Genomic DNA, 22,050 nt, shown 5'->3' on the forward strand with positions numbered 1-22,050 from the left:
ATGTAGCACACATACACCAAATGATCCAGACACTACACATCAGTGATTCTGTCTGCAAAATAAAATATCCTCTAGAACACATATGAAAAGAATTATTCTTCCATGATGTCACTGAATTATGAACTTTTCTGATAGAACTTTTCCAGTAGCTTTTTTGTTCTCTCATTATATTTGTTATTAACATCGAGACTTTTACAAGCTCTCAACAAGTTTTTATCTTTATTATTATTACCTTGTTATAGATTTGATTTTTGAATTGAGTCTGTAAGTTCAGACCCACATGTAATGGATTGCTTCACGGTTGTTAAAGGCTAGTGTTGCCATATTATTATATGTATATATATATATATAAATGTTATTTCTGAGGATTACATCTGATGGCAGGAAACAAAGGACAGATGGACATAATCATTAAGAGATGCTACAGTGTGACTTAGTGTCCAAGTGATTGATCTAAGGTGGGAGAACCTTCTAAGGCAGGGACTCCAGTTATTAACCTGAAGTGAGGTGGCTTCACACTACCAAGTGCTGAGTAAGCATGTGAGTCAGGTGCCTGGAAAACTGGCAACAGTATCTTACACTTGGCTTTAAGGAATGCAACTCAGGATGATGTCTCTCTAATTTTGGACTCTTCTCCATCTTGCATAATAAATCGTAAACTGGGATTATTTTATAATTATTCAGAAAAAATAAAATTACCTGAGTAAATTCATTTACAAGAGAAATCAACGTGCTTTAAAAAGGATGCAAAAACCTTGGCGACATGCAAATATTTGATAGGCTATTCACTATTGACTGATGGTAAATGGCATGCAGTCCAAAAAAAAATTTCGGATGTTTATCATTGTCCTTCTTTAAATGATTCAGTTGATGTTTTGAAGACATCACACTCACAGAATCTCCTACACAGAACATACAGACTCTCTCTGCATTCACACTGAAGTTCTTTCTGCTATTTACATCCTGGAATTTTTATGAGTGGTGGTATTCGTTACTATTTCATCATTTTTCAGTAGGTCATTTTTGTAAATTGGGAATAATGGAGTATCAATTGTAAAATGCAAGTCTAATAAACATGAAAATTAACAGGAAAGTACATTAGTGAAGATGAACACCTTTGACTTCATGCTGGTTAAAGTAAATTGACCAACACAGTCCTTATTGTATACTTTATGTACCTAATGAATGACTGTACATTAAGAACAGAACACAGTTAAAAACAATGAGATTTTTATGAAAATCTTATCTTACATTTAAAATTGGCAAAATATATGAATTAAGTGCAAAAAATTGCAAAATATATGTGAAAAAAATGTTTCAGTCATTTTTTCGTTCTGTTCTTGTGAAACTGTTTACTAGGGTCTCCATTCTTTTAGCAGCATTGCTCTAATCTGAAGATCAGGATTTCACCTACAATTCAGATTAAGCACCAAAAGATGACAGTGGTTAAAGTAGTAAGAGTGCATCAATGAGAGATCACAGAGAAGCACTTTCTAATAAAATAAATTCTTTATTAAACAGTAAACATAAAAGTGAGAAAAACAAACTAGAAGAAACAATAAACTACTCTGTGTACCAACTGTCTTCTGTTAAAACACCTCGTACATAGTAAGTGCTCAATAAATGTTTACCATATTCAAAGAGCATTTCAGAAAAAACACTATGTTATTTAAAAGTAACTTTTTTCCTCAGTCCAAAACTCTTGCTCTAGCATAAGGTTGCTCTTAGAATTAAAATACCTTATTCTACATTTCTCTTAATTCCTAGAAGTCTATTGTTCAGTGATTTTGATTGTTCTATTACTAGTCCTGGCATTAAAGCTCCTGACGTGCTAAAATTTTCTCTCATTATCTAGTTTCTGTACTCTAAACTCGTTTTATCATAAAGCTGTACTTCTCTAATCAGTGCAGTCAGTACAGCAAAACCTATCTGCTCAACAAATGTTTTCCATCACACTTCCTGGAATAACTTTCAATGATCTTAAGAGCAGTACCCATTCAGGGCCATGCTTCCTGCAGAAAAATCCTATCCCAAATCTGCCACGTGTCCAATGTCACTCAAATATTTGCCAACTCCTACGACTCAATCTCTTGGAGTCATCTATATTTGATTATTTTATTAACATCTTTATTTTTACTAGGGATTACTGGCAGTGTATAATTTGGCCTTGCATCAACCACTTTACACTTTTCTTGATTAAAACATAGACATATATTTTAACCATATGCAACAAAGCAAAAAAGTTGTATAGAACACCAATTTTTCAAACAACTTAAGCATGTCTAGTGATTAGAAAGTAGGACAGTATTTTAAAGGAGTCATACTTTTTTCCCTTTTCTATTCTAGATATGGTCTGTAATCTTTTTATCTTTTTATTTCCTCTGTAAACAAAAAAACACTATACACATATCCTTAAAAATATGTTTGAAAAACACACTTTTCATTGTTTTTTCAATGAGCATGATTTATGAGGAAGCAAAATAATTAAAGAATTAATTTCCTTAACAATGAACTACAAATTCACTTAAAAGTAAGATTCTTAAGTTGCTGAGAAGGCATATAATCACAAAATCATGTACTTGTAATAAAATTGTAGCAGACCTTAGAAATCATCTAACTAGTTCATTTTTACATGTGAAGAAATTGAGTTTAAATTCTTTCAGAAAAAGGGAGTATCAGTAGTCGGACTGGAAATAAAGTTCAAGAAAAAATCAGCTTTGTAGTTTAAAAAGAAAATAAAGCAAAAAAAAAAAAAAAAAAAGCCAGAGGGGAAAAAATTCTCTACAACAAAACTATGTGAACTTCAGCACATTACTTACTTTTTGGACCTCAGTTTCTTCATCTTTTACAAAAGCATAAGACTTTGGTAGGTAGAATTATTAAAGAGTGTTTTTGATTTGAGTCCATATGTCATTATTCAGGAAAATAACTTTGGCTTTATTCATTAAACAAATATTTATTGAGTACATATATGCTTTATTCATTAAACAAATATTTATTGAGTATATATATATGCTTGGCATTGTCTTTAGCAGATAGGCAAAGGACTAGAAATATATAGGGCTCTGAATAAAAACTACCATTTGTTCCCTTACTTATATCTTTAATAAACATTATTGAATACCTCATCTCTGTGCAAAGCAATGGAAATACAATGAAAAGTAAACCAGTCCCTGCTTTCAGCTTAAAATCTTAGTAGGGGAACTTCATAAATTAACAATATTATCTATAGTGTTAAAACTGAAATAAGGTGCTCTGATAAATATTAACAAGAGGGTCCACTTAGGAGAAAACATTTAAGCCAAATCCTCAAAGATGAAAATGAAGCAGCTATGCAAAAAGCTGGGCAAAAATTATTCTAGACACACAACGTACACAAAACTCCTAAAGAGACAAAATGCATGACTTATTGAGAAAGTTTCAGTTTTTAAACTCCATTTCTATTAGGGTCCTTTTCTTTCTACAATGTATTAAGACTGTCTGCAACAACAACAAAAATTAAATTCTACAACTTCAGATACTTGCCAGTAAAAGCAAAGGGCTAAGCAAGCACAAGGTAAATACAAAGTCTACTTAGCTATGTATGTTGGCTGGATCAAACAATGTGTGAAAATGAATGGAATCAAAGCTAAATAGTGATAAAAAGCAGATTATGAAATCTGGACTTTATTTTGGAGGTAATGTAACACCAAAGAAATTTCTGAGCATGGAAGGTATGATGATAGCTGTAGTACTTTAAGGAAATATTAATGTCAGATATGCAAGAAATATTAAACCAAAGAAGTAAGAAATTATTATATAAGTCAAGGCGTAGGTAAAGAGGGTCTAATTACAGCAGCTGAAATAGAGAAAACAATACTGCAGATATGCTACATCCAGATGTGGCAAGAAACTGAACGTGTGAAACAAAGACTGTTTCTGAGGCCGAAAGCACAATGGTGTCAGAAATAGGAAGGAAAGAGAACTAGAGGTTGTGGTGACAAGAAATTTGATATAGTTACATTTTTAAAAATTTCCCAATTTATTCTTTTTCATAAGTAATGTTGTCATACATGAACATTCTCCATCTTTCCTCCAAGTGATTTTATATTGCTAAACAAGCAACTTAAGAGGTATAATTACAAGAGGATACAGTATGCATTAACACACCTTCCTAATTCAGATAAACAACTCAAAGGCAGAATCTTTGCTTTGGAAATAAATGCCAACAAATGACAATTAGCCAAAAAGGATTCATCAAAAACCTCCTGTAGGGACTTTCCTGGCAGTCCAGTGGTTAAGACTCCGCTCTTCCACAGTAGGGAGCACAGGTTCCATTCCTGGTTGGGGAACTAAGATCCCGCATGCTGCACGGCCATGGTGCAGCCAAAAAAACCCAAACCTACCCTAGATAAAAGGCAGTATGTGTAGTAGTTACCACACGGCTCTCAGGCTCTAAAACCTGGGTTTAAATCTAGGCTTTACCATCAGCCATGAAAGCTTGGGAAGTTACTCAACCCTCTTAAAGAGTGATAGCTGTCCACAAGATTAAATGAATACATGCAACATGCAAAGAAAAGTAACTGCCATATAATAAGCACCCCAAATTTAGCAATTATCCTGTGCAAGGCTGGGGGCGGTGGGGGGTGGGGGGGACCTTACATGTAACAACTTGAGAACAATGAGTATAGTAAAAGATCAGAGATGGAAAAAAACTAATGCAAGTTTATGAAACTAAATGCTTCAAGCACAAAGGCTTTCCTGAGTAGTTACTGATTTTTTTGATCAGAAAACATATCAGATAAATAAGTCAGCAGTGGACAGCAGGAGATTCCTTCAATCCTTAAATTCATTAATTCAAATATAACTAATTTCATACTTGAGATTTAGGGTGTCTAAAAACTGAAGATGAAAACTGCTAACCAAAGAACCCTCACTAAATGACTCAATGAAAAGGAAGAGATTAGGCCAGTGATTCTATTAACATTACATAACTAATACAAGTAATTCTAGAATTTCTGGTATAATATTTTGGGGCACATTATAACTCACAGTAAATATCATACTCAATTTTAATATGAACACTTTACTGAAAGACTACAGGAAAGGTTCAAACTAGAAAAAGTAAAGCTGAAAGTATTTAGTGGACTCTGATACAGTTCTGAAATATTTTCCTTCCAACTCCAGCAAAGGGCCTAGTGTAGTTCTCACCTTAAGACATCTAAACCCAGAGATTGAGATTTGAATTCAACATGAGAAGTTGAGGTAAATCAACCAACTGATTTTATCTTATGCTTGATTCAGTGATTTACAGATTGTAGATGCTCAATGAATACATACATGTAAATTTGAAGAGAACCCAGATCCAGAAAGTCTTGTTTCCCGGCACCACAGCTGTGCTATGTATATTCAAACTGGCTGTACACTAAGGTTAAAATAGGGTTGAGGGGAAGGGCTGGAGGGAGCTGATCGCAAATATAGAGCCTTAAGAAGAAATGTTTATATTTTTAAAATCTTTCATTAGAATTAGCAATATACAACATTACCAAATAAACACATTCTTAGGATAAAGTTTTGTAAAGATCTTGAGGAATTACTATAATATTTTTTTCACATTTTTATCACTTTCTCCAAAGCATGTTCATTAAACTTATCTTGTGAAAATAAAATGAATTCTGCGTTGTTTCACTTGACAGTATTTCAGTAGGTTTCATCTTAATATCTAACATCTATTGAAAAACAAAACTCACAAGTTAACAACTATCATAATCTTAACACTTCGTAGAGATTATTCTTTCATCACATGTGCTTTAGGGAAGTCCATGAACTCACTGAAATATGCAAAAACTGTAATACCATATGCAAACATTTTTTCTAGAAGGAACACAGCTCTCTTTTTTTCAAAAGATCATTGACCATCCCCCACAACCCAAATTAAAAAACAGTGAAAAGGGCATGTAAATTTGTGAAAATAGATGCTGAGAAAAACATCAAGGTATGGTTTTCACTCATTTTTATCATCTTTTAAGCCATAATAGCCACTTTGTTAAAAACACTATTTCTGATTACCTTTTTTATTTAAACCACTTTTCTTTAAATCCTTTTCTGGGGTGCTATTACCATTTCTTACTGGGAGTAGGTAACTAGCCTTCCTTTAATATAAAAACGTTGCAAATGTTTTCCTGTGTTTGCCGTTTTCAAGTTGATTTAATAAATTAGATACGGATTTTTTTCCCTATTATTTGGTATTTTAGTAAGACACATGAAATATGGTTTTTGGTGTTCTAGATACTAGTAAAGCGTCCCAATATAACTATTACTTTTAAGTTTTTTAACAAAAAATGATATTGATGTATACTGTCAGCTACAGCAAATCAGCCTCCAATAAATAGATGAGCTGTCCCCTAGTATGACCACCCAATTTTACTGTGAATTACGTGTGGAGTTAGTTGTATTTTTTTACTACTTGACTCCACAAATTTCATAAATACCAGCTGAGTTTAATGAAGAGACAAAGCTGTGGTTTCTGCTATTCCCTAACATAAACAGAGTAGTGAGTGGTAGTAAAAGTAGCGTTCAACCTGCACTGTGCTTTCTAGACCTTCTGAAAGGCCTGACCAAGCTTTAAGCTTCAATTCTCCTAGGTCTTCTTTCCCTTGTAATGGTTTCTAGGTATCTTAGGACCCTCCAGTATATCCTACTCTGATCTTGGGCTTTTGAAACTCAGTAAATTTTAATGGAAAGTTAAAATTTTATCCTGATCTTAGTTTGGGGGCTAAAAGTTTGTGTATCCACTTATTATATTAAATCCAAACATGACATAACCCCAAAACCGCCACTAATTTGAACCAAAGACAAAATCTAGATACAAAAAAATCTTTTACACAGTATGTAAACTTCTTTTGCTCATTCATTCACCCATTCATTTAGACATTAGGTCCTACTGTGTGCCCACCTGTGGAGATTCAAAAGAAAATATAGCTCTAATTCTCATTTAGTCTATCAGATTTCACATTTTTAAGGGTAATTAAAAAAACATGCAGACTGCAGCCTTACTTGAGCATTACACATTCAAAAATGCAGTGCTGAACATACCTACAGGTAGTTTCTGCTCATCCTGAGCATCTTCGGTATTATTTCTGCAGTACTTGACAGCAATAGCACAGAAACAGATAGGAATAATTTTCAATTTTATTCTTTACTTTGGATATTTACTGATTACATGTTATAATGATACTTCAAACTTAAAGAAAAAGGTAACTTGGGTTTAAATCTAAACACAACACTATTATTGCAGCAGAAAAAGGGATTTCCCTCCTTTATTATTTTAGGGCATATCAATTTGTACTCCTCATAAGAGGCACAGCACTAGAAAAAAAAAAAAAAAAATCAATGTTTTCCTCCTGTTTCCACAATTTTATCAGTCACCCTAGATGACCCTGAGCAGAGTTAAAGTTAAAATTGGTATGTACAATACCCCATCACAGCATTTCCCAGTTGAATTTTTTCCAAATGCATTTTTGTAAATTAAAATTACTAATTAAATTCAGATTCAGCAAGTAGCTGCTGGGTGATAAGGAATTTAAACTTGAAAGGAACTGTATAATCTGGCAACTTAACCTTGTAACTCAAATCTAGTGAAACAAAATAGAGGCCAAAAAAATCCTAATAATTTTAATTTATGATATGGGAGTATATCTCAATATATGTATTAATTTTTTTTTTTTTTTTTTTTGTTGTTACCTCTTCTAAGATCTTTTAAGAGGCAAAACAGTAATTCATTGAAATTAGGCATGGGGCACATCTTTAAAAAAATTTCTAGTCTGTTTCCTTTGTATTCTGTTAGCTGAAACCTTAAAGAAAAAAGTCTGTTTTGAGAACAGCACTTATCACTGCCCAAAATAGTTCAGAAAGTGTCACAGATTTTAAGATATTTAGCTTGGTCAACAATAGGCAACTCTGAAAAATGTTCCTCAAATATTTTAAAAGGCAAATTTTTTTTCCACCAGCAAAATTACTAGACTTTTTGTATAAGGAAGTCATTTAAGTTTTCTAAAATGAGACCTCTGAGTTTACATTAAGCATCTGCAATGTACTTTTTCTTTAAAGCAGTACCGTCATGAGATGCATTTGTACAATTACCCAGATTTAGACAAAAGTAAATGAGGAAATTAAAAGGGAACCCTTGAACACTATTTTTTCCTGTATAACAGGTATAGATATTAGCAGAATATCCACTAAGTAAAATGAAAGTATTAACTGGTTTCTAAGGCACACGGTTAATTACAACATTTAAAGTGGGATTTATTTGACAAATTGCATGAAGCTCTCAGAACATTTGCTGCAAATGAAGTAGAAAGAGGCAAGTGTTCACATAACACGTTAGCCTGTAGTCAAGAAAGAGATTTCAACTAAAATATGTCAATCCCCAAATCTGAAATCACTTAGACATTACTGATGTAGTATTTGGAAGATTTTCTGTATAGAAGATTTTCCAGACTGACATATAGTACTCAGTGCTTCAAGGGCTAGGTAAAATTAGTTCTCTTTTGTTCAACAGTGCCTCATTTCCACTAGATAAAGCTTGGTCTCCAGTCCCACTATCCAATGCCTGCCTTACATTGAGTCGTACTTCCCTGGACCACACAAAGTGTTTACATTATAAAAGGCTTCTAGATCACTTGGTTCAAGTGTAATAGCTGGTTTCATTAATGTCCCAGGAGCAAGTGAACTCCCTCCAATAATTCTCAGGTTGATAAATTTGATTTTCCAAGTATTCTCCACGAAAGGGCAGCGGATGAGTCCAAAAATTTGTTCAAAAATGCCCAAGCAAGTGTTCCCTCGGTGGACAGTCCCAGCAACTCCAACCATAACGAGACCATGGGGAGAAGAAGCACATTTCAGTCCATGGGAATCTAGGTTGGGACTGAGAAAAAGATACTCTTCTTTCACTAGTGACAGCAGACGAAGGCTCACAATTTCTGCTCCATGGTAGTCTATCACATTTTGTTCTGATGTGTTGTAATAAAACCTAAGCTTGACATCATGCCAGAAGTGCTGTGGCCCCCATTCATCTTGTGGTGGTCCCAGAAGAGGATTCTGAGAATTAAGAAGTTCAAAGAACCAGTGACAGAATTCTTCACCTAATCGATGAAAATCAACCTTTTCAGCTTTTTTATCTTCTTTCTCCTGCTGATTAATAAAATAAAACCAAGGTTAATTCTCAGATCTATTTTCTATCTAGCCTGTTTCAGAGCTAACAAGTTTTAAGGTACTAATTATAGCAGAAAGGAAATGAACTACCTGTGAACTCACTGAACCCTACAGTAAATTCTTTCTCAAAAAGGGAAAGTCATTTTCTTTTTTTTTTATTTTTTTTATTTTTTTTAAATTTTTTGGGGGGTACACCAGGTTCAATCATCTGTTTTTATACACATATCCCCATATTCCCTCCCTTCCTTGACTCCCCCGCCTCGAGTCCCCCCCACCCTCCCCGCCCCAGTCCTCTAAGGCATCTTCCAGCCTCGAGTTGGACTCCCTTTGTTATACAACAACTTCCCACTGACTATTTTACAGTTGGTAGTATATATATGTCTGTGCTACTCTCTCGCTTCGTCTCAGTTAAAAAGGGGAAGTCATTTTCGAATGTCAGCTTAAACTTCTGAAAAATTCCTCTAAGAAATTAAGGTTCAACAAAGTCTCTTAAAATATCAGCATGAATTAAGAGTTAATAATAATGATTTACATAAGCATTTTCTCTTGATTGTGGCAGCGATTCCACAGGTGTGTTATCTGTCAAAACATTCAAACTGTATGCTTTAAATGAATATTTACTGTGGTATATTTTATATGCAGCAAAATTTATAATAAGCAAGTCTTTAAACAGACACTTCTAATATGATTAAAACAGGTTATTTTCTATGATTGGGATTAATTTTATACTATTTTTTTCAAAGTAAATATTGCAAAAATACATCTGATAAGCAAGATTTTATTCCAGAGCATAGCACCTCCTCTAGATGGTGAAAGATCTTATATTTACTGGGCGCTGTGCTCGGCACTTAAGTGCTATTTCCTTCTGTCTTCACAAGCCTTATGACACAGGTATTATCGTCATGCCCATTTTATAAACAAAGCGAGGCTCACAAAGGTCCTTACTTGCTCATTTTCAATTAGTTTACAGCAGACCCTAATATGAAGTCACATCTACATGATTTCAAAGTCAACATTCTTTTCAGTACATTAAGGAAGCCGTAAAAGATCTTTTTCCAATGTGAAGGCAAACATCTCTCACTGTAAAATACCATTAATTCAACGTGGGTATGTAGTTTAAAAACTGCAGGTTACCTACAAGTTCAATTGATATTTAAATACCCACACAATATTTAAAATGTACACTGGAGATACAAAGCAATACGAACAACGTCAGCTGCAGGAAATTACTAAAACAGGATTTTTTCTAGCTAACAAATAAAAAAATTAAGTTTCTTTCATGAAATTTTTGCAATTTTACCAAAGAAAGTCTTCAAAATGAGAAGGGGCTTACAACAACATTCCTTTAAAGTGGGGAAAAAAAAAATTAGAGAAGCAGAGGCTAAATTAAAATTAAATTGATCCTGTAGTCTATCCACTCTTTTTAAAAATCAATAGTCCCGGAGAAAAAAGATGGTGGCGAAGTAGAGAGACGTGGAGTGCATCCCTCTCCACAGATGCATTGGGAATGCACTGAAGGACGCAGTAATTCCCACAGAGAGCCAGCTGAACACCAGCAGACGGCGTCGGACACCAGAAAGGACTGCGGGGAGCCCGACATAGCCGGTAGGGAGGCATCTACGAGGGCTCAAAGAGGGTGAAGCGGCGGAGCTGTGGCAGACGGGAGGGAGTGAGAAACATTCGGAGGGTCCGCAGTGCAGCTCAGCGTTCCCAGACCGAGACATCGATCCGTGGCTGAACGGAGGGTCCAGGAGCGGGAGCGTGGGAACCGGAGAGCTGGTTCAAGGTGAGAAACATTGTTGCCGGTAGGGTGACGGACCAAGAGGACAGGAGGGAGGAGGTCCGCGGAGAGGAGTGCCCGTCCCTGAGAGCTGCCCGGCCATGATGGCGGCTGGAGGCTGCAGGCTCACGGGCGGGGGGGAGGAGCCGCGCGTAGCCTCTCTCTCTCTTTCGGGCGCCTCTGCAACAGGCAGTGGAGAGATGCCCTGCGGGCCACCTAAGGCGCTCAGGGATAACAAGCACCCTCAGGCGCTTGGGCGGGGCTAGATTAAAACCCCTTGCAATGCCAGCAGCAGGGAGGCTGCCAAGAGAGAAAAAAAAAAAACAACAACAGCATCAAAAAAGAAAAAACCCAGAGAGAGGCCCAACTCTAAGACTTTCTGTTTACGCCTGAGCCACCAGCGCCCTCTGCAACAGGCACCTCCAAGCCTGACTGAAACAACAGTGCACCACTGTTCACTCACTCCAAGGAGAAGGAGCCACTACTGTACCCTCTCCCTCCCCACACACCAACGCTTACAGACAAACAATAAAAGAACCTCTGCTGGTCACAGAATAACGCAAAAAAACCCAAGGCAAGGAGAAGGACACTTACAGCTGAGATGCTAAGGAAACAGAAATAGTAGAATCAATACCTATTGAACTGGTCCATTCTGGGATCAGTTCTCGATTTTTTTTTTTTCTTTTCTTTTTCTCTCTCTTTTTTTTTTTCCTTTATTAAACACGGTCTTAGCCCTAAGGGATCTACAAGTTTTATAACATAATTTTTTAATGATATTTTTTATTCTTTTTTTTTTTTTGCCTTTTTATATACTTCTATATCTAGCTAAGTTTTTGGTAGTATGGACAATATATCTCTCATACTTTCCTTTCATCCCTATCTTTTATACATTTCTATTCCTTTCTTTTTCTTTGCATATTTCCAACCACATTATGCTCCTCTGTTCTCCTTTCTTCCAGCGATTTTAAGTTTATTTTATCTTAACATACTTATAAGCAACACTAGCGGTCTGCTCAGACTCCTTGCTCTATTCTCCAGAGGACGCACTGCCTTGGTATTTAATATTAGGCTTTTGTCTTTATCTTAGTTCTTAGTACAGTTGTCTAATTACATTCTGAGAATCTCCATTCTCTCTGGTGGTTCTTCAGCTCTTTTCTATATTTGATCCTAGCTTACAAAATCTCCCTGGATTGATGTCTGTATGTGTAGGGTGTTATTTGTTTGTTTGGTTTTGCTTTTGTCTCTGATTTGTTCTCTTTCAGTTGTCAATTTCTGTTGGGTTTCTCTTTGAATATCTGATAGCACACTGGGGTTCTGTCAGGTCTTTCTAGAGCCTTATGTCCTAACGGATTAAGTAATTGTATGTCTTATACATGTATGTGTTTCCTAGACTTAATATTCGTTTAATCCAATACTTGGACATTAGTCTGAGGCTTGGACAGGCTTCTATAAACACCTCTATCGCCAGGACAAGCAACCCCAAAAGTTTGGACAACCATGAGGAAACAAAGAAACACCATGCAGGCAAAGGAGCAGGAAAAAAACCCACAAGACCAAATAAATGAGGAGGAAATAGGAAAAATGCCTGAAAAAGGATTTAGAGTAATGATAGTAAAAATGATACAAAATCTCGATAACAAAATAGAGAAAGTACAAGAAACAGTTCATAAGAACTCAGAAAAACAAACAGCAATAGATAACAAAATAAATGAAATTAAAAATACTCTAGATGCTATAATCAGCAGAATGACTGAGGCAGAAGAACGAATAAGTGAGTTGGAAGATAGAATGGAGGAAATAAACGCCACAGAGCAGGAAAAAGAAAAAAGAATCAAAAGATTAGAAGACAGTCTCAGAGACCTCAGTGATAACCTTAAACGTACCAACATTCGAATTATAGGCATCCCAGAAGAAGAAGAAAACAAGAAAGGGTCTGAGAAAATATCTGAAGAGGTTATAGTGGAAAATTTCCCCAACATGGGAAAGGAAATAATTCACCAAGTCCAAGAAGCACAGAGTCCCATACAGAATAAACCCAAGGAGAAATACACCAAGACACATATTAATCAAACTAACGACAATTAAACACAAAGAAAAAATATGAAAAGCAGCAAGAGAAAAGCAACAAACAACATATAAGGGAAAACCCATCAGGATAACAGCTGACCTTTCTACAGAAACTCTGCAGGCCAGAAGGGAATGGCAGGATATACTGAAAGTCCTGAAACAGAGAAACCTACAGCCAAGACTACTCTACCCAGCAAGAATCTCATTCAGATTTGAGGGAGAAATCAAAAGCTTTCCAGACAAGCAAAAGTTAAGAGAATTCAGCACCACCAAACCAGCCTTACAACAAGTGCTAAAGGAACTTCTCTAAGTAGGACACACAAGAAAAGGAAAACACCTACAAATACAAACCCAAAACAATTAAGAAAATGGTAATTGGAACACACATGTCAATAATCACTTTCAATGTAAATGGATTAAATGCTCCAACCAAAAGACACAGACTGGCTGAATGGATACAAAAACAAGACCCTTCTATATGCTGCCTCCAAGAAACCCACTTCCGACCAAGGGATACATATCGACTGAAAGTAAAGGGATGGAAAAAGATATTGCATGCAAATGGAAGTCAAAAGAAAGCTGGAGTAGCAATACTCATATCAGACAAATTAGACTTGAAAGTAAAGACTATTACAAGAGACAAGGAAGGACACTACATAATGACCAAGGGATCCATTCAAGAAGAACATATCACAATGGTAAATATCTATTCCCCGAATATAGGAGCACCTCAATACATAAGGCAAATGCTAACAGCTATAAAAGGGGACATCGACAGGAACACAATAATAGTGGGAGTCTTGAACACCCCACTTACATCAATGGACAGATCATCCAAACAGAAAATCAATAAAGACACACAAGCTCTAAATGACACATTAGACCATCTCGACTTCATTGATATTTATAGGACATTCCATCCAAAAACGACAGACTACACTTTCTTCTCAAGTGCACACGGAACATTTTCCAGGATAGATCACATCTTGGGTCACAAATCAAACCTCAGCAAATTCAAGAAAATTGAAATCATATCAAGCATCTTCTCAGACCACAATGCCATGAGACTGGATATCAATTACAGGAAAAAAACTGCAAAAAATACAAACACATGGAGGCTAAACAATTCACTCTTAAACAACCAAGGAATCACTAAAGAAATCAAAGAGGAAATCAAAAAATATCTAGAAACAAATGACAACGAAAACACAACAACCCAAAACCTATGGGATGCAGCAAAAGCAGTTCTAAGAGGGAATTTTATAGCAATACAGTCCTACCTTAAGAAACAAGAAAATGATCGAATAAACAACCTAACCTTACACCTAAAACAACTAGAGAAAGAAGAACAAAGAAGCCCCAAAGTGAGCAGAAGGAAAGAAATCATAAAGATCAGAGCAGAAATAAATGAAAAAGAAAGGAAAGAAACCATAAGAAAAATAAATAAAACTAAAAGCTGGTTCTTTGAGAAGTTAAACAAAATGATAAACCATTAGCCAGACTCATCAAGAAAAAAAGGGAGAAGATGCAAATCAACAGAATTAGAAAGGAAAAAGGAGAAGTCACAATGGACACCTCAGAAATACAAAACGTCATGAGAGACTACTACAAGCAACTATATGCCAATCAATTGGATAACCTGGAAGAAATGGATACATTCTTAGAAAAATGCAATCTTCCATGACTGAACCAGGAAGAAATAGAAACCATGAACAGACCAATCACAAGTACGGAAATTGAGGCAGTGATTAAAAATCTCCCAACACACAAAAGCCCAGGACCAGATGGGTTCACGGGCAAATTCTATCAAACATTTCGAGAAGAGTTAACACCTATCCTTCTCAAACTCTTCCAAAATATTGCAGAAGGCGGAAAACTCCCAAACTCATTCTACGAGGCCACCATCACCCTGATACCAAAACCAGGCAAAGATGTCACAAAAAAAGAAAACTACAGACCAATATCACTGATGAATATAGATGCAAAAATCCTCAACAAAATACGAGCTAACAGACTCCAACAGCACATTAAAAAAATCATCCACCATGATCAAGTGGGGTTTATCCCTGGGATGTAAGGATTCTTCAATATACACAAATCAATCAATGTGATACATCATATCAACAACTTGAAGGATAAAAACCATATGATCATCTCAATAGATGCAGAAAAAGCTTTTGACAAAGTTCAACATCCATTTATGATACAAGCTCTCCAGAAAATGGGCATAGAAGGAAATTACCTCAACATAATCAAAGCCATATATGAAAAACCAAAAGCCAACATCGTTCTCAAGGGGGAAAAACTGGAAGAATTCCCTCTAAGAACAGGAACAAGACAAGGGTGTCCACTCTCACCACTATTATTCAACATAGTTTTGGAAGTTTTAGCCACAGCAATCAGAGAAGAAAAAGAAATCAAAGGAATCCAAATTGGAAAAGAAGAGGTCAAATTGTCACTCGTTGCAGATGACATGATATTATATATAGAAAACCCTAAAGACTCTACCAGAAAACTGCTAGCACTAATTGATGAGTTTAGTAAAGTAGCAGGATACAAAATTAATGCACAGAAATCTCTTGCATTCCTATACACTAACAACGGAAGAGCAGAAAGAGAAATTAAGGAAACTCTCCCATTCACCATTGCAACAAAAAGAATAAAATACCTAGGAATAAACCTGCCTAAGGAGGCAAAAGACCTGTATGCAGAAAACTTTAAGACATTGATGAAAGAAATCAAAGACGACACAAACAGATGGAGGGACATACCATGTTCCTGGATTGGAAGAATCAACATCGTGAAAATGACTATACTACCCAAAGCAATTTACAGATTCAATGCAATCCCGATCAAATTACCAATGGCATTTTTCACAGAACTAGAGCAAGAAATCTTACGATTTGTATGGAAATGCAAAAGACCCCGAGTAGCCAAAGCAATCTTGAGAAGGAAAAATGGAGTTGGTGGAATGATGCTTCCTGACTTCAAACTATACTACAAGGCCATAGTGATCAAGACAGTATGGTACTGGCACAAAAATAGAAAGGAAGATCAATGGAATAGAATATCGAGAACTCAGAAGTAAGCCCAAACACATATGGGCACCTTCTCTATGACAAAGGAGGCATGAGTATAAAACGGAAAAAAGACAGCCTCTTCAATAAGTGGTGCTGGGAAAATTGGACAGCAACATGTCAAAGAATGAAATTAGAACACTTCCTAACACCATACACAAAAATAAACTCCAAATGGATTAAAGACCTCCATGTAAGGCCAGACACTCTAAAACTCCTAGAGGAAAACATAGGCAGAACACTCTATGACATCCATCAAAGCAACATCCTTTTTGACCCACCTCCTAGAATCAGGGAAATAAAATCAAGAAGAAACAAATGGGACCTCATGAAACTTAAAAGCTTTTGCACAGCAAAAGAAACCATAAACAAGACTAAAAGGCAACCCTCAGAATGGGAAAAAATAATTGCCTATGAAACAACGGACAAAGGATTAACCTCCAAAATATACAAGCAGCTCATGAAGCTTAATACCAAAAAAGCAAATAACCCAATGCACAAGTGGGCAGAAGACCTAAATAGACATTTCTCCAAAGAAGACATACAGATGGCCAACAAACACATGAAAAGATGCTCAACATCACTAATCATCAGAGAAATGCAAGTCAAAGCCACAATGAGGTATCACCTCACACCGATCAGAATGGCCATCATCACACAATCTGCAAACAACAAATGTTGGAGAGGGTGTGGGGAAAAGGGAACTCTCCTGCACTGTTGGTGGGAATGTAAGTTGGTACAGCCACTATGGAAAACAATTTGCAGGTTCCTTAAAAAACTACACATAGAACAACCATATGATCCAGTCATCCCACTCCTGGGCATATACCCAAAGAAAACCATAATCCTAAAAGAAACTTGTACCATAATGTTTATTGCAGCACTATTCACAATAGCCAGGACATGGAAGCAACCTAAATGCCCATCAACAAATGAATGGATACAGAAGATGTGGCATATATATGCAATGGAATATTACTCAGCTATAAAAAAGGATGAGATGGAGCTATATGTAATGAGGTGGATAGAACTACAATCTGTCATACAGAGTGAAGTAAGTCAGAAAGAGAAGGACAATATTGTATGCTAACTCACATATACGGAATCTAAAAATGGTACTGATGAACTCAGTGACAAGAACAAGGATGCAGATACAGAGAATGGACTGGAGAACTCTAGGTATGCGAGGGGGCGGGGGGTGAAGGGGAAACTGAGACGAAGCGAGAGCGTAGCACAGACATATATATACTACCAACTGTAAAATAGTCAGTGGGAAGTTGTTGTATAACAAAGGGAGCCCAACTCGAGGATGGAAGATGCCTTAGAGGACTGGGGCGGGGAGGGTGGGGGGGACTCGAGGGGGGGAGTCAAGGAAGGGAGGGAATACGGGGATATGTGTATAAAAACAGATGACTGAACCTGGTGTACCCCCCAAAAAATAAAAAAAATAAAAAAAATTAAAAAAAGAGAAATTCAAATCAAAGAGACCTACATTCACCTTCTGGGTGGTTTACCTTGAACAAGTTATATAACCTCTAAAAAAAAAAAAAAAAATCAATAGTCCCCATTCGATAAAGGGATACAAAACATTTTTCTCACAAATCAATAGAATATTACATATACATTACTAAATATCAAAAATACTTTGTCTTGGGTGCTTTACTGCTCTTTCTTTAGGATGCAAAAGATATAAAGCTAAAAATTATAAAAAATAAATATTAATTAACACATCATCCCAGAACTACAGTTCAGGATATGACTATAACATCTATTTTACCTGTTCAAAGAGTCTAATGTCTTCTGTCTTAACTGGCTCTGGCGTTTCCTTCAATTTCAGCTGTGACTGCTTTTTCCAGTAATCCTTCGCATGCTGAATAAGATTGTGTTTTTCAGTAGCTGGAGGTATAATAATCCCCTGTGCTGCCAAGTACTTAAATATGATTTCTCGGTGGACTTTTCTACGCCTCAAAAGTTCTTCTACACTTTGACTGTACACTAATATTGCACGAATGGCATCTAAAAGAAAATTATAAAGATTAATAGAAAATCATTAGTCACCTGTAAATTTGTCCAGGGTCAGCAGAAACTCTATCAAATGATATTTATAAACTCTTGTTATGGCCTTATTGCTTTTGTATGAGATGGTTATCATTTTTAAAAAACCAGAAGTGGTCTGTCACTTGTTTTGTCACAGGTTTTGGATTTAAAAAAAAATTTCTTTATGCTGTAAATTTCCCTACCTAAAATTCCTCTTTCCTCTCACTTCTCATAAGAGATTGTGAATTTAAGCATTTTCTTTTAAAAATGGTTGTATTTTAAGAAAATATATGAATAAGAGAAAAAAAATTTTTTTAATAAAGTCAGTGGAACTAAATTCATTTACAATCCCTAAAATATAGATAAAATTACAATACTTTTCAGTTCAGTCTCTTCACTCTACAGATAATGAAAGTCAGGGATACACGAGGCAACACTCATACTTCTAAGAAGTGGCAGAATCAAGACTCTCTCCTTTTAATTTTAAAGAACTTCTATTAAACAACAGACTAAAGATTATTTCTACATGTCTGAGGTATACAAAATGGCAATAAAATGAACTCCCACATACACATGACACAACTTAAAGCACAGAATTTACTGGTATCTTTGAGAATCTCATTTTATCTCTCCCTACTTAATACTATTCCCTCTTTCCTCTCACTCACCTCACATGTAGCCACTCTCCAAAATGCTGTTTATTATTCCCTCGATTTTCTTTCTCTCATTTTTTTGGGGGGGGGGGGCATGCCACAGGGCTTGCGGGATGTTCCTTTCCCACCAGGGGTAGAACTCGGGCCCCCTGCTGTAGAAGCTCAGATTCCTAACTACTGGACCACCAGAGAATTCCCTCAATTTTCTTTATAGTTGTACAGCATAACTATGTATCCCTACAGAATATATTTTGGTATTTCTTTGAATGTCCTATAAATCTAATTCATCAATATACCTCGTCCCCTGTAATTAACTTTTAATGTTTCTGAGATTAATCTATGTGGATAGACTCAGCTGTAGTTAATTCATTTTCAGTGTTGTACCGTAGGTAATTATAGGCTATACCATAAGATATCCATCCTTTTGTTTATAGACTTTTATTATGTGTATCCAATTACAAATACTATTACTTTGAACATTTCCACACTTGTCTCCCTGCCCAGAGGGGTAAGCAGCATGAGCATCACCTGGAGCTTGTTAGAAATATGGACTTTCTGGACCCACTCCAAAATTACTGAATCAGAATCTGCATTTTAACAAGTTCACTGAGGGATTCATGGGCACATTCAAGTTTAAGAAGCTCAGGTAAGCAACCTTCCATTTTTGGAGATAATATCGAACTGGTTTTGCAAAGTAGCAGTTCTAATTTACACTCTCCCAGTAGTTGTCAAAGATATACTTCACAAGATCAACAACACTTGAAGTTTATACGTTTAGTTTTTGCCAACTTGATACATATAAAAGACACCATGTAGTTTTGGTTTTCATTTCATTTATTTCTAAAGATGTTGACTATATTTTAATATGTTTATTATTTTTCCCTCTCTGAGAAATAACTCTTCAAATCATTTAACATTTTTGTACTGGGTAGTTTCGTTTCTTCTTGTTTGCTTTCAGATCCATCAGTTAAAGTCAGCATCTTTATCTACTACAATTTTAAATTCACATTCATCAAGACTGTTAGGTGATTAACATGTAAAATATATCAATGCCAAAGAACTACATTAAAATTATTTTCAGTCTAAATTCTTAGAAATTTATTCATTTAGTGTTCATGGTTCACTTTCAAATGAATGATCTTAAGTGGCAAATATGTAAATCTGACTTAACAGCAGAGAAAGTTTTAAGAGGCAAACTCTTAAGTGATATGCTAATACAGGAGGCGGGACATTTTTACATTTTAAAGTAAAATTCGGCAAATTTAAAATAAAACTCTCCAGGTAATAATCAAAAATCAAAAACGTTTAAGCTACTCATTACATTACAACCAGACTGAATATTTATAATCCATGAAATGTACTCCACCAAAACGTTTATCTGGCTCTGAATAATGTAGTCCTAGTACACAGAATCATCTCTTAAAAAATTTGGATCCAACAGGAGACATGGATTCAACCTATCTGCTCTTTTCTCACAGCAGTTGTTTCACGCAGTAGACTAAGTGTTTATGATATGCTCCCCCAAGCCTGAAAAAAACGAGCAGCGGCGGACACTTCTCAGGTGATCGAAACTGAAAATGGAAAACACCCCGACACCCCGGAAATCTTAAAAAAAAAAAAAAAAGGAAATCACTATTCACGTACTCTGCATTTTCGAAACAATCCGCATTTGCCCATAACATATAATGGGTAAAACCTAGAAGCTGCGCCATTTTCAGCGTGGATTCGAGATAACAGAGCAGCTACAGGGCCCGAGATTCCAGAGGCTTCCGCACAAGCGCAATCCCGGGCGGGCTGCGAGCGAGGCCTACCACGGCCTCCACTCACACGCTCCCGCAAGCTGGGGGCCGGGTGAGGCCTGAGGAGGGACGGCCGCCCTTGGGGAGAAGGGTCTACATTTACCTTGGCGGTCCTCAGGCTGCACCAGGCGGTTGGTGATGGTGTCGCACAGAGCCATGATCTCGTCGTTGTCCAACAGGCCGAGAAGTTTACGACAGCCTTCCATCTCTGGGTAGCTGAGCCCCGACATCTCGACCCACAGAAAGGGGGTAAAAGACGACGCCAATAACGTCGCTTCCTTAGGCCCACCGGGCCGGCACCTCGGCAGCAGATCCCGGAAGTAACTTTCCTCTTGTTCGCCGCCTAAGGGCCTCGGGTATTCCAGGGCCGTAGGCGGAAGTGATCGTCAATGAGCGCACTCAGGAAACGCTATGCTCCGACCGGTGGTTCCGGGCTGGCTGGGACTGAGTGGAGTCCCAAGGATCTCACTTTAGGGAAGCTCCGCGTTTACACCGGGAACATCGACCTTCCACAAGGGAAAACGAAACCCTGAACCCTTCAGAAGCCCCTCCTCCAAAAGAACGCCTCGGAAGGCTGCGCAGTGCAGGTGCGTGGAAGGCGGGCAGCGGCCCCAGCCCCCGGCGAGCTCCCGTGATGCCTCGGGGCCGGCCAATGGAGGCGCCTCCTACCCGCGCGTGGGCCGGGCCGTCGGGAGCACTCTGAAGTTCTCTGGGGCCACTTCTGAGCTGGGTGCAGTTTGATATTCTTAAATTACATGGTTGTGTTAAAACAGTTTGGTTTTGTTTAACATTATACTTGGAAAAGTTAAGGGAAAAACAGTCACTTGTCCTATGTCACGCCTGCCCGTCTTTCAGCTGACTTAACTCCCCAGCAAGCTGCGATCGGCTGTTGCTTCTCTTCTGATCCTCGCCGGCTTGGCTTTAGGCAAGGCAGTATCAGAATAGTTTAAGGCTGGGGATTCTGAAAGCCATATTGCCAGGGTTTTATTCCGTCATTTACTAACTGTGGCTGAGAGCAACCCCTTTGGTCTCCCAGCTTTCTGTCTCGAAGTGGATCTAGTAGAGATACCTACCGTATAGCATTGTTGGGGCCGGGAGAGGGGGTGAAGAACTGTGCCTGGCGCCTAGAAAGAGCCCATTATGTATTAGCTACTGTTATCACTGTTGGTGTCAACATTCACAAGAGGGAAACTTCAGACCTAAACGCATTGTCACTGGCTTCTGTCTCCTTCAACTGTTTTAGCCATACTTTAGATTTAACATTTAATTAGATTATTGCCAGTTAGTAGCTGAAATGTACATACCTGCAGATCCAAGTGAGCAAATTTAACTTTTTTTTTAATATCACAGCTAAATATCAGTCAGATGTACTGTAAATACAGTCTTTAAAATAAGGCATTCAAACCATGGTTAAACTGATTTGCCAGTGGATGTTATTTGGGGTA

The 22,050-nt window shown here is 37.0% G+C and overlaps 1 protein-coding gene across 2 annotated transcripts; it reads right to left on the bottom strand.

The window, feature by feature from the left end:
* Positions 1–8,257: 8,257 nt before the first annotated feature.
* Positions 8,258–21,137, bottom strand: C10H3orf38 (chromosome 10 C3orf38 homolog). 2 transcript variants are annotated; one of them, XM_057697864.1, is made up of 3 exons: positions 20,709–21,137; positions 17,894–18,132; positions 8,258–9,168 (listed from the first exon to the last, which is right to left on the bottom strand). In XM_057697864.1, exons 1-3 carry the CDS (start codon positions 20,833–20,835, stop codon positions 8,596–8,598), a joined length of 939 nt encoding a protein of 312 aa, XP_057553847.1. In that variant the 5' UTR covers positions 20,836–21,137; the 3' UTR covers positions 8,258–8,595. The 2 variants fall into 2 exon arrangements, with proteins under 2 accessions (XP_057553847.1, XP_057553846.1); XM_057697863.1 differs by having other exon boundaries at positions 8,258–9,171; positions 20,709–21,132.
* Positions 21,138–22,050: the final 913 nt, after the last annotated feature.

The sequence above is a fragment of the Hippopotamus amphibius genome, chromosome 10 (assembly GCF_030028045.1).
Source record: "Hippopotamus amphibius kiboko isolate mHipAmp2 chromosome 10, mHipAmp2.hap2, whole genome shotgun sequence".
Classification (NCBI taxonomy): Eukaryota; Metazoa; Chordata; class Mammalia; order Artiodactyla; family Hippopotamidae; genus Hippopotamus; species Hippopotamus amphibius.

Coding starts and splice junctions, on each gene's coding strand:
- C10H3orf38 (XM_057697863.1), bottom strand. CDS start 20,835: ATGTCGGGGCTCAGCTACCCAGAGATGGAAGGCTGTCGTAAACTTCTC. Junction 18,133..20,708: donor GCAGCCTGAGGACCGCCAAG/GTAAATGTAGAC, acceptor ATTTTCTTTTAG/ATGCCATTCGTGCAATATTA. Junction 9,172..17,893: donor ACATTAGACTCTTTGAACAG/GTAAAATAGATG, acceptor TTTATTAATCAG/CAGGAGAAAGAAGATAAAAA.